The sequence below is a fragment of the Pelobates fuscus genome, chromosome 5 (genome assembly GCF_036172605.1).
Source record: "Pelobates fuscus isolate aPelFus1 chromosome 5, aPelFus1.pri, whole genome shotgun sequence".
In the NCBI taxonomy this organism is placed as follows: Eukaryota; Metazoa; Chordata; class Amphibia; order Anura; family Pelobatidae; genus Pelobates; species Pelobates fuscus.
Genome location: NC_086321.1, coordinates 231,706,605 through 231,719,801, shown reverse-complemented (window position 1 = coordinate 231,719,801; position 13,197 = coordinate 231,706,605). Strand labels below are relative to the sequence as shown.

At 38.4% G+C, this 13,197-nt stretch overlaps 1 protein-coding gene across 2 annotated transcripts in view; it reads right to left on the bottom strand.

Moving 5' to 3' along the window:
* The window catches only part of KDM4C (lysine demethylase 4C), a 585,611-nt gene that overhangs the window by 231,805 nt on the left and 340,609 nt on the right, over positions 1 to 13,197 (bottom strand). The window contains exon 10 of one of the 2 annotated variants that reach the window (XM_063455113.1): positions 2,565 to 2,818. In XM_063455113.1, coding sequence (XP_063311183.1) covers positions 2,565 to 2,818 — 254 coding nt within the window. The remainder of the gene's footprint in view (positions 1 to 2,564; positions 2,819 to 13,197) is intronic. The other variant, XM_063455114.1, reaches the window with a different exon arrangement.

The following is a 13,197-nucleotide window of genomic DNA, read 5'->3' as shown; positions in this document are numbered from 1 at the left end:
AACATGATGCATTAATTACTAAAAATCCTGGTAGCAGAGCTAGCACTTCTCAACACAGGAATGCAGCAGGTCACAGATAGGGTGCACACAGCAGAGGGTGACATACAGAGTGGAATGGCTACAATGAACAAGACCATACTACAACTACAATCAACCCAACAGGCATTCTCACTGCAGCGGTCAGCCCAAGAAAACAGATACAGGCGGAACCATATTAAAATCCATGACATACCCACAACAGTAACCATTGAATAAATGCCATACTACATCAGAAGGCTCTTGGCCTCCGTATTGCCTCTGGCTGTAGCCAAAAAGATCACCCTGGCAGGGATATATCATCTCCCTACACGGGAGGACTACAACTTTTCCTTCTACCAGGACCTAACCAAAGCCATACTTGGCGCATATCATTGAGCCAACTTACTGGACACCTGCGCTCCGCAGGAGTGACGTATCAATGGGGGGGCTCCAAAATCGCTAATTGTCACTCACAACGGTAACACGCACAAACTCTCCTCTGAAACGGAGGCTCCTGCACTCCTTGCAGCTTTGTCTCTAAGACTTGCCACCCACTACTCCTGCTCAGAGATCTACCCAGACCTGGAACCCGACCCAAGTGGTGCCATTTGTGCCAAGAACTGGACCCGGGAACGCCGATGCCCCAGACCATGACCCCAAAAGAGCAGCGGGAGAAGCCACAGCCCAAGCGATTTGTTTAGGTTTATAATTTTGACATTTTTGTGTTGTTCTTTTAACCCTCTTCCTTTTTGCTGCTTTATAGCACTAAGTTACATCCCCCAACTACCAAGAGATGCCCAACACTGGCGATCCTCCTAAATGGCATGACACACAGGTCCACTTCAGTCTCGCAACTCATGCAAATCTAAGTTAAAACAAACACCCCCCGATGCCCCCATGGGTCTCGAGTAAGCCTTCAATAAATGTTTAATCCCCACACCTTCTAACAAAAGCAAGATTATGTAAGGCAAACTCCTATTCTCTCTCTGTCAACACAATCATATATTTTAATCATTTTCAGACATCCTCTTGTACTGTGCTAGCTACAAGTTAGAAATCTTGCACATAATACTCCCTAATCTATGTTTTGCCTCCGACCACACATATGCCCCTAAACTCTTCCTAGGAAGTCGCCTCAATATCGCCTTTACATTAAGGTAATCTGTTTCTCTCTTGTCAGTCTCCTAGGGTCACAACCTTGCTTATGTATAAAAGAAAAAAACGTGCAGCCTTACCATGACACCTTTTGTTTATTGTTACATGTCTGAATGACGTAAACGTGTCCCATCATGCTATTATTGTACCATATGCACGACGAAAATAAATAATAAATAAAAAAAAAATAATAATAAAACATAATAATACTCAAACCTGTTTGTTATACCTGCTAGTAAATGTTACATATAATTTAAAAAACAAAACAAAAAAACAACAACTTATTTTGGACATTGGATAGTCTTTAGCAGCACAACTATTTGATGAGGCACAGATTACTCCTTTCAGGTCACTATGAATGATTATGCAGATCAAGTAATTACCAGGAATATGAGGTATTTAAAGTGATTTCTCCACTTTAGTTCTTTCAGTGCTACTTACAAATTGCAATTCCTAACAGTATACTAACCTTGGTCCACCCCTCCCCGCATTGATGCAGACATCACTGGCATCTGTTGAACACTCATGGGAACAAAGGCTGGCATATTTGGATCCAGAGGACTTGGTTGAACACCATAAAGTTGATGGCTTGAATCTTACCAACCTGTAGAGCTGGATATTTGCTATGAAGGATTGGTGTATGGGAATTAAAATTTATGATTGTCTGCATAGTATTTTTTGGGCCATTTACACCTTTCTGTTATTCCATTCTATTTTATTTTAAGTGTGCTGCCTGTATAATGCTTACTTGCCAGCTGCTCCAGTGGTCCTATAATAGTTCCAGCAGATTTCCCATCTTTCTTGCAGTTTATAATTTTAAAACCCTCTCATGTTGCATATACATTTTCTACTTCTATACAGGGCTTTCACACTCTTTTTCGGGGTAATCTTCTGGGTGGTCTCTCACCTGTGACAGTTGCAGGTAGTACAGCATTTGTGTCATCTCAGTGTACTACACTGGAACGGACTTGCTGTGACATGTCTGTACTACCTTTGGTGTGACATGTCTGTACTACCTTTAGCATCTATGAGGGCTGCAGTGACAGCATGATATCATGGCTTTTTAATATGCATACTTTTTCTTTTTGTATACATAATATTTTTATGGATTATTTGGGATTATCAATGCATGCAGACCTAAATGCACCTACACTACTTCTATACAGTGTTTGTACTTTAATGTGCATTTGCATTCCTTAACTTGACTCATGCATTGTAATATGGGAATATCAACATTTAAAAAAATTAAAAATAAATAAGCAAGCACCATCTGCAGGCATTAGTATTTGGCTTGTGGCCAGTTTAGGGCACAATTTCCAATTTTTTGCACTTCAACTATACCATAACTTGAACTTGACTTATCAGAAAAACTTAATCAGTCCTTATCTCACCTGGGGCCTGGATATTATTCAGTAAGCTGTGATCCAGATGCACTTCTCTAATGTTCTTCACATCCCCAGAAGGCTCTTCTTTGTTTACTAGCGTTGCTTTTTCTGTGGGTTTTTCATTGACCTTGAAACCATCTGCAGCAGCTTCAGTAGCTATGATTTCTGCCCCGGCTACCAAAGCTGATACTTTCTTGTCCTCCAGAGTCCTAAGCTTCTTAGAACGAGATCTAGTCTGCCGTTGGCTGTAATGGAAGATACTGCTGTCAGATTAGAATGTCTGGCTTGGATAAGATAAAACGCCTTCCAATATAAATGTCTTTCACCTTAATAAACTAGCACAAAAATGTCATTTTTGTGTGTGTAGATAGTGTTTAGAATTTATTATGTCAAAGATCACAGTATGATTTTGCGACTTTCTAAGCCTCTATCAAACTTCCCAAGTTCTCAACGCTTATGGTAAATGACCTTTACTGACTTATTCAAGATAAAGGTGAACATGAATCTAATCAAAGGAAATTAGATTACAACCAGCTCCTTTGCTTGCAGTACTATATAGGATACTACCTGAAAGTGATGGTGGAAATACATGAAAAGCAAAGAATGTAACACTGAGTGAGTTTGCATATAAAACATAACAGATGTAAGTAATTCCAACCTATAAAACCCTTCTTAAATGTATGTATATTCTTTCGAGTAATTGATAGAAAAAAAAAAAATGTCAATTAAACAACAATAAGGGCATTTAACTATCTACATACTAATGATGTTGACATGATATGTTAATCTTATTTAGTGATAGCAGCGGTCTATAGAGCTACTGGTGGTAAATAAGCAGAGCATACGAGCATAATTGCAAGGAATAGTGTTGGTTCTAAAGGAGTTGCAAACAGAAGAAACAACATACAGCTTAATATTTATTTATTTGTATTCTCATGCATACCTCATTATGTATAACTACTAATACAAAATTAAGATACACATGACAGCAAGAAATAAAACACTTCTTTAACCAGTATATGTTGTAGCGGAGGCCTGATATTCCACAGGTTAACTCCACTATAGATCCCAGTGAGGCTCAGGAACAAGTAGTAAAAACACCACGAAGCAGTAATTCTAGCAAATAAAGTAATCCAAGAATATCCCCATACAGATCCCAATGACTGGACAACACACAGCATCAGGAGCAGAACTGACTTTTAATCCACACAGTCTCCTTATAAAGCATTCTCCCATGCAAGGGAGGGATATACATTAATTAGGACAGTATCCAATAGTATAACCGCTACCTCCCACACATCTCCTCCCCTCAGTTTGACACTTAATCCCATTACACACACTGTAGTTTTCCCCCAGTTCTGAATGTACCCCAAAACAAGCAGATACAATAATCCTGGGGGTACCCCCTGGTAGCCCAGATCTGGGTGACTAACATATCCAAAAATCACCCAGATCGGTCCAGGTGTTCAGGAGTTAGGTGGAGGGTGTAATTTGACCGACCGCACACGAGGTGGTATCCGAAAACAGTTCCATAGGTTTTGGCCCTGCGGTCGGTCTTCGTTCGGGAGGTAAAATACACATCAAATGCTGCCATCCATGATTAATCTTGGATTCGTATGAATCCCCTTGTTCGGTACTTTGAAACTACCGAACGGGAGACTGACTAGCCTTCCCGTTCGGGAGTTACGGAGCCATGGAGGTCTCAGTGGTGTTCGGGTAATCGAGTGTCCGATTTGAGTTCCAGACACTCGACGACCAAACACCGCTGAGATTTTCGTGCGTAAGATGGCCGCCACCACGTGTTCGTATACCGAACAGCGGCCACCCAGATTCAGCACTAAAGTACCGATTAACCTGCGGTTAGAGAAGTGTGAACGATTAATAAGGTACACACTTCTCTCTGGGGTGGTCTATTGGTTCGGTAGTTTACATTCGTATGGAGTACGGATGGAAACTAACAAACAATTATACGAATCTCACATACGTTTTAACCATAGGAACAAAAATAACACACAAATTGCAATAATATTCCAGTCTTTTAGGACAGCCCTGATACCATCTGCTACATATGTTAATGTACTATGCATGAAACTACACAGAGAACATACTTTTGTATCATTGCAATGAATAAGTTATACAATTTTATTTGATTATCAAGAGTTTTTGTAAGGATATCACATTAATCTCCTTTGTGGAGACAATTATTGAATTTTGAATTTGTACCCATGAATGCATTTCCTTATATGCCAAACTACTGTATTACAACTGGTAATGTAAATTACATATTTAATGGTATCTAAATAAAGCAGAATAACAATGTCTGTATAATCTTTAATGTTGCTTTTACAGTTACAGCTGCTCTCAGAGGATATCCCAAGCTTTTCCAAATAAAGTCAAGAATGAGATGAATTCTCATAGAATATATGCATGGTCTTGATGGCAGTATTTTCTTTGGCACTTGGGGACTTCTGAGCGTGACTTGTAAACATTAACCATTCTCCTCCTGCGTAGTATTTATATCTTAGGTGTGCTGCATAGTGAATTTCATCAGAACCCAAGGTTCTCATACACTCTTGCAGCAATTTTACTCATTACAGCAGAAACCTTTGCCAAATACTGCATGTGTGCTATAATATGTATTCCTGAACCACTGTTTTAGAGGTGCAAAATAGTTTTCCATAGACACCTGTATAAGCCAGCTGTTTTAGACAAATATGTGTTTTCTTACCTTTAGATATTAGATTTTCATAACACTGTTAACATATTTATTTTTACTTCAAAAAACACCAGATTTTATATTTATATGTAAAAGGCCATAGGCCTGAATTTGTGGGAGGAGTTAGCCCTATATAAACTCTAACCCCCTGCTTGCCTATGCAGTTTCCTGTTTGAGTGAGTGGTTGCCACGACAACCAGCAAGTCCGTTCCAGTTCTTCCCGCCAAATTTCACTGCTCCAGCTCAAAGATATGGCCTTCTCCGACCTGGTTCCAGTATCACAAGACACTGGCTTCCGGCCACAAGACTCGGCCCCCTTACGTACTGGTGGGAACATCCTTTCGCGTTGGTCCCACATTCAGGCCTTTCAAACGCGGGGATTGGCTCCCATTGTTCACATACACTTGTACCATTTGTTTAGCTTCATATAATTATCCCTGTGATTCTTACCAATGTTAGCATATTTCACTTGTGCCCATACAGCCTGTTCATTTACTTACTCTGTTTATTCGTTTGATTCAAGCCGTATATTTGTCTACTATTACATTCGTACGTCGGTTGAATCATGTGCTCATCCGTTTAATTCTTACACTACTTAGATGCTGACACTTTATCTTTGTTTTTTTTTTTAGCTGTTCGGTTGGTCATTCTCAATAAATTAACGGTTCACATGTTTGTTTAATTCATGAGGCTTTGTACAGCATTTGCTAAATGTCACTTAATTCTTGCAGGCACGTATTTTCGGTTTCCCTGCACATATTACAGGATTTTAGTTCCTTAGACCTAGCTGTCTCTTCACAAATTTTCCTCTCACTATCTCCATTTGCACGTTTTAAAAAAAAAATATATGTATATTTGTTCACCTATTAGCACTATGCATTATTTTAAATCCAACGCATGGTTCAATTCACAGATAAATTCATATGGTTTTACATGCAACATTTAAATGTAGTCTATAAAAAAAAAAAAAAAATAAAAAAAAAAAAAATCCAGTTGTCCGGGATGCTGTTCACGAGATACTATTACTAATTCACACATGGTTGTGCCTGCGCGATAGGTTAAACACTATTTCAGTATACATGTCTTTGTGTACATATTTGTATATATTTCCTCAAACTCTGTACTTGTTTTGTTCTTCTAGCATACCACGTATTTTAGGCTCCTATATCAATTGTTTTGAATTAGGTGTTCTTCCAGCAATCTTGTTTCAGGTATTTTCATATGCTTACATTCATATATTTCATTAAACCAGTACAGTAAGGCCTCGTACTGCCTTTTACGTTTACACGTTGTGCTCATGTAACAGGCTTGTCTCATTGCATCGGACCCACGTTAGCTCCTCAATACGGTACATTCTTACAAAGATCTTCTGTTGTACTGTTTTCCAGCTTTGACAATTACTACTTTAAATAAACTAAGATACAGAGAGATACTCCAACATCAATCAGGTAAGTCTTAATTTCTATTAAACTCTTCATTAAAAATAAATGCCTTCTTCTGTACTCACACATATCATTGTTTATTTATGTTCTGTATACATATATATATATAAAAAATTAAGCTATAATCCAGTACTTCACTTGTCATAGGTTAATTGCTTTATCTTTTTTCAGATAGGTATCATTTCCAGCTTCATCCTCCCTCTTTCCTACTCTGTCTCTATTGCTCAGCCTATATAGGTACGTACAGTTATGTTTACGCTGCTTCTTATAAGATTTGTGGCCACATTTCCCCACGGGCAAAATCATAGGTAGAGCCTCTCTTTGCCACTTGGCAATTAGCAGGTATTCAGCTGTCATGGGGCAGGTAAGTTCTTCGCCACCGGCACTAGCTAGCAAGCTAGTTCTAAATACGGGTTATCACCATTGGCTTTCAAAATACAGTAGAACCTCGGTTTACGAATTTAATGCGTTCTCCGGGACGTTTCTTATTGTGAAAAATGTGTAAACCAAAAACGCGTTTTCCCATAGGAATGTATTGAAAACCATTTAATCCATTCTGGAGGTCAGAAAAAAGTAAAAATGAGCTGGCATGGAAACAAACCCACAATGCAGAGCACACAGTAAAAGGCATGCAAACGACAAAGCTCAGCTCCCTACTTTTCCACAGCTTGAGAAATGCACCAAAAAGTCCCAAAACAACTGCAAACAATTTCCAGAATGGCTTCAAAACTCGATGCAAAAGCCGCTCCAACACTTCCACAACTCTACGCCACGTCCTACCCACAGGCTCCAGCATGCGGTGCTATAAACCTCCCAGGTGCAATGCATCCTGGTGAAAATTGCTTTGTATTGTGAAAACAAATTTGTAAACCGAGGCAGTATTTTTAATAGATTTTCATTTGTAAACTGAAAATTATGTTAACCGAGGCGTTTGTAAACCGAGGTCCCGCTGTAGTATATTATTTACTAATCTCTTTATCGGATGTCACAAGAATCAATCCAAGGTCATTCAGAATTGGGGCAGCCTCTGCAGCCTCCAGTACAAACACACCAGTCCATATCATTACGAATACACCATATTTGTAAACCAGTATGAATACACCATATATAATATGGGCAGATGGAAATCCTCTGTCTACAGTACACATATCCCGCAGCCTGAGAAAGAACTCAGGAGAGCTTTTAAATTTTTAGCATTATGAGTATGCAATAAAGTGTGTTTTCCTGCAATATTTTTTTCCCCTCTTTATTACAGGCCTACCTGTAAGTTGGTTTCGGCACACCACTACCACCTTTCCCCCTTTCCTCTATTTCCATATACGATTTAAGTTCTGACCACAAGTAAAAGGCCATAGGCCTTAGTTTTTGGAGAGGAGTTTTCCTTACATAAACTCTAACCCCCTGCTTACCTATGTCGTTTCCGGTTTCAGTGACCCCACCCACCACTCTCTCTAATATCTTACTTTTATTATTACATTACCTCCGGTGGGCCCTCTTTATTACAGGCCTACCCATATGTTGGTTTCGGCACAACACTACCAACTTTCCCCCTTTCCTCTATTTTAATATACGATTTAAGTTCTGACCACAAAAATAAATAAATAAATATATATATATATATATATATATATATATATATATAAAATATTGTTTTTGGAAGGCTTATCCTGAGGTTGTGGGAGGGGTTCATGTACCTTTAAAAAGGGACTCCCCCCTACCCTACTGTGATTGGTCTGACGAGATACTGGCTGATGGGACTGTCTGGTTCAGTAGAGAACCATCTACTTCCAGTTCAAAGGCTATTATTATTATTATTATTATTATTATTATTATTATTATTATGTTATTATTTATAACGACAACAAATCCCGCAGCGATTTACAGGGTGGACGAACAAACATGTAATTGTAACCAGACAGGTTGGACACACACGAACAGAGGTGTTAAGGGCCCTGCTCAATGAGCTTACATGCTAGATGGAGTGGGTTAAAGTGAAACAAAATGTAAGGATAATATTAGACTAATGACAGTTGCAATGGAGTAATCAGTCGGGAGCTATTAACAGTTTAAATTATATGCTTTTATGAAGAAGTGGGTTTTTAACGATTTTTTGAAAGAGTGGAGACTGGGTGAGCATCTAACGGAGGAGGGAAGTGAGTTCCACAGGAACGGTGCAGCCCTCGAGAAGTCTTGAAGGCTAGCATCAGAGGTAGGAGTACTGACAGAAGATAGACATAAGTCTTCAGCAGAGTGTAAGGACCTAGACGGGACATACTTGTGTATTATATAGAGGATAGACAGGTGGGAGCAGCATTATGTAGAGATTTGAAAGCAAGAATCAGAAATTTAAATTGAACACTCAATCTTACAGGAAACCAATGTAGGATTACAATAGTCAAGGCGAGAAAGGACAGTGGAATGTACCTCCACCTTAGTAGCATCTGGCGTTAAGTAGGGTCGGATAAGCGCAATGTTTTTGAAATGGAAGGATTTGGCGATAGACTGAACATGAGGCGTGAAGGAAAGGTCGGAGTCAAAGAGAACACCTAGGAAGCGAGCCTGCGTGGTGGAGCTGATGGTAGCACCGTTGACTTGGAGGGAGACAGACACAGGAGTAACAACACTTGAGGAAGGAGAGACTAGAATTTCAGTTTTGGTCAAGTTGAGTTTAAGGAAGTGGGCAGCCATCCAGTTAGAAATAGCAGAGAGGCAGTAAGAGACACTAGTCAAGAGGAACGGGGAGAGATCAGGAGAGGACAGATATATTTGCATGTCATCCGCATAGAAATTATATTGGAAGCCAAATTAGCTAATGAGTTTACCAAGGGAGGCATTATAGATGGAGAACAGTAGGGGGCCAAGGAAGGTCATCAACACAAACTGCCTAAACTCCAAACAAACTGGTGTTGGCCTATTGTGGCCCACGCAAGTATTTGTTTTACCTCACTCTAGTAAACAGCCGCCTCACTAGAAGCACATGGGGCACTGCCGTATCCAGCCCAGCCACAGCTTCTATAGCTGTTTTTTTTTTCCAACAAAACCGTAAGTTTACCAAAAACAACAATGAAAACCTAAGTTTTCTATGAGTGTAGCGCTAGGTATAGTTAGAAATATAAAAGTGAAAAGTGCTTTAATTGCAATTACCCTCTTTTTTTTTTTTGCAATTAAAGCACTTTTCACTTTTATATTTCTAACTATACCTAGCGCTACACTCATAGAAAACTTAGGTTTTCATTGTTGTTTTTGGTGATCTTTTATGTGTGGTGGGTTCATAGGAGTGCCCACAGAGTGTTTTAGCGGCTATTTTGATATAAATATACACGAATATATAAGCGCCACCTATTCCACACCTTTGTGTATTTTAAAACAGTAAGTTTGTTTGTTCAGCCATTCAGATATGGCAAATTTTACTAGTAACAAAAATTCAGCCTATTTCAATCATATATAGCATGCCTAATTCTGCTTACTGTATTTGGCAGCAATGCCTCATTCTGCTTACTGTATTTTGGCCCACACTAGGCCATAATGACTTTTATCATATGCATTTTAGTTAGTCACCCTGCAAGTTAATGTTTTACTCTTCATTTTAAAGTTTTTTGTCTGTGTATTCACGCCCTTTTTGAGCCTTCATTGTTTAGTAATTATGTGGCTATGTGTTGCAACGCACTGTCTAAATTTATGTCAGGCCCCAACTTGGGCCTATACATGTGGTAAAGGAAATAAAATCTAAACTTGTATATACATTCTCTGTACACATAAATGTAAAATTCCTTATTTTCTGTAAAGGGGAATATCTTCTAGATGTCTCAATTCTTCTTACTAAATGACCTCAGATCCATAAAGCTATATCATATGCACTTCAGTAAGTCACTATACATTTTAATGTTTGTCTGCCCTCTGGGTATTCAGGTACTCATTGGGCCAACATTGTTCGGTAATTTGCTGCCCCAAAGGACAACTTGCATGCATTTAATTATGTACTTGTCACTGAGGTATAATCAAAAAACAGCCAGCTAAACCTGCAGTTCTCTTGTCTGCTGCTTTTGCATCCTCTCACTTTCTAACACCAACCAGACTTTCTTTGTATGGTCTACAAGTTTTATATCAGATGCTAATATTACGGAGATACTCTAGCATTATCTGTTACTTTCAACCCTAATCTTTCATGCCAGCTGTGTATGCATAAATATTTATCATCCTCCTAAGCATTCCCCATGTAGGTCTTACGTCTTATATCTCCTGTCTTTTCCTATGTGTTATGTACGGTCATCATGGCCGCCAGCCTGTTCAGCCACTGTGGCATTCTAGAGTCCTCTGTACCCGTTTTGATTCAGTCTTCCAATACCTAGTTTTATAAGGGCTCAGTGCATATGTATTGTATGATGTTTTATAAGTGTTTATATACAGTTTCTATTCTTTTAACCATTTCATAAACTAGATTATTATTTGTAAATATCGGGTTCTCTACCATCTCATCACCAACGTGTCTTAGTTACATACACAAACTCCACAACCATTCTCTGACTCACATCCAACCTTCACCCGCATTAATCCCAACACAGCCCGCATAGCCACCCTGAAACTCGGGATACAAATCGGGATATGCATATTTCCTACTCTTGGCATCACTTTGCCTTTACAACGTTTGTTCATATGCCATGTAATGGGCAACCTGTCACAGGCTAATGCAGCACCTTATTTGGTCATTCACTAAAAACATTTATAGATTTTAGATTAAGAATACAAAGTCTTGTTTTAGGTTCTGGGTAGTACATTTATAGGCACAAAGTGCGCATATCACTGTTTTACAGTTATGTAGTGGTAATATTTCCTCAATCTGCTCATAATGCCACAAACAAGTATTACCTTCGATGTGTCATATTAGATGAGTTACAACAGACGATATGCCTTGGGCCACACTGTCTATATTTACATAAGCATTTCTGCACAGTCTATGGTTTTGCTTACAAACATATTTATGTGTAATTTTTAATCAGATTTTGAGATTTCCGTAATATGATTGCATGGTTTAACACTACACTTCTGCGTATATTTGGTCCTGTGGCTTTCCGGGATGCCATGGAGCCTGTACATGGGGGGGTACGGTGGTACTCACAAGGTATTGCTAACATCCATTTCTTTATGTCTGATCAAATCATATTCTTTTACAGGTTATCAATTTGGAGCATCATTTGCTCTTCAGACCTCGAACCCATTTGTCAGTTACATTTCTTTCCATAGGTTATAGACCTCTCCTTCCCCTCTCTGTCTCCTTTAGGGGATACTGCAGATTTCAGTTACAGGTTACAAACATACCATACGGAACTAAACTAAGTCTTATATGAATTCGATATAGACTTTTTTTTTTTTTTTTAAGTGAGTACAATCTAAAAATAAAAGTGCAGTATATAAAAACACCAAGATTGTGCAAGAGGCTAAAATGCACTCAAAAGATGATGAGAATGTGTGTCGCTGAAAAGACATCTGGTATCGCATGGAATTCTCCATGCGTTCCAGATTGAAGGTATGACTTGATCTCCTCTATTCACCTTTTGAAGGTCAATTACCAAATGCTAAAAACATATATATGATACAGAAACATGTTTAGTTTAGAAAAGTCATGCGAAAAGAGAATCTAAAATAGGATAAATACCGAATAAAAAAGTGGAGAAGGAAAAACCCTCAGAGGATGGGGTAAGACCAGAATGTAGACAAAGTAAAAAATGTGGATCAGAATCTTCATGGTGGAAAAATAATAATAAATTGTATATATAAAAAAAAAATATATGAATATACTAAAATTAAATGAAAAAAAAAAAACAGAATATAAATTCTATTCTATTTCTTTTTTCATCTAATTTTAGCATACAATTTTCCTTCTCCACTTTTTTCGGTATATATCCCATTTCAGACTCCCTTTTCGCATGACTTTTCAATACTCAACATGGTTCTGTATTGTATACCGTATATATTCGAGTATAAGCCGACCCGAATATAAGCCGAGGCCCCTAATTTTACCCCCCAAAAATGGGAAAACTTATTGACTCGAGTATAAGACTAGAGTGGGAAATGCAGCAGCAACTGGCAAATTTCTAAATAAAATTAGATCCTAAAAAAATTATATTAATTGAATATTTATTTACAGTGTGTGTATATAATGAATGCAGTGTGTGTGTGTGTATGAATGCAGTGTGTGTGTGTATGAGTGCAGTGTGTGTGTGTGTGTGTATGAATGTAGTGTGTGTGTGTATGAATAAAAGGAGTAGGCGTGATCCCAGGATAAAAAGTTGCAGGAGTGCCAAGAAAAGGAGTTCTGCAGATATTGTTCCGCTTAATAGTAATGGTCTAAAATTATTTAATTGCGGGTATCATTGAAAATATGATCCCAAATGAAAAATAAATAAACAAATAAAACTTAATATACCACAACCACTATATACACTGGGGTGGGTCTAAACCACAATATGTACTAGTAATATAA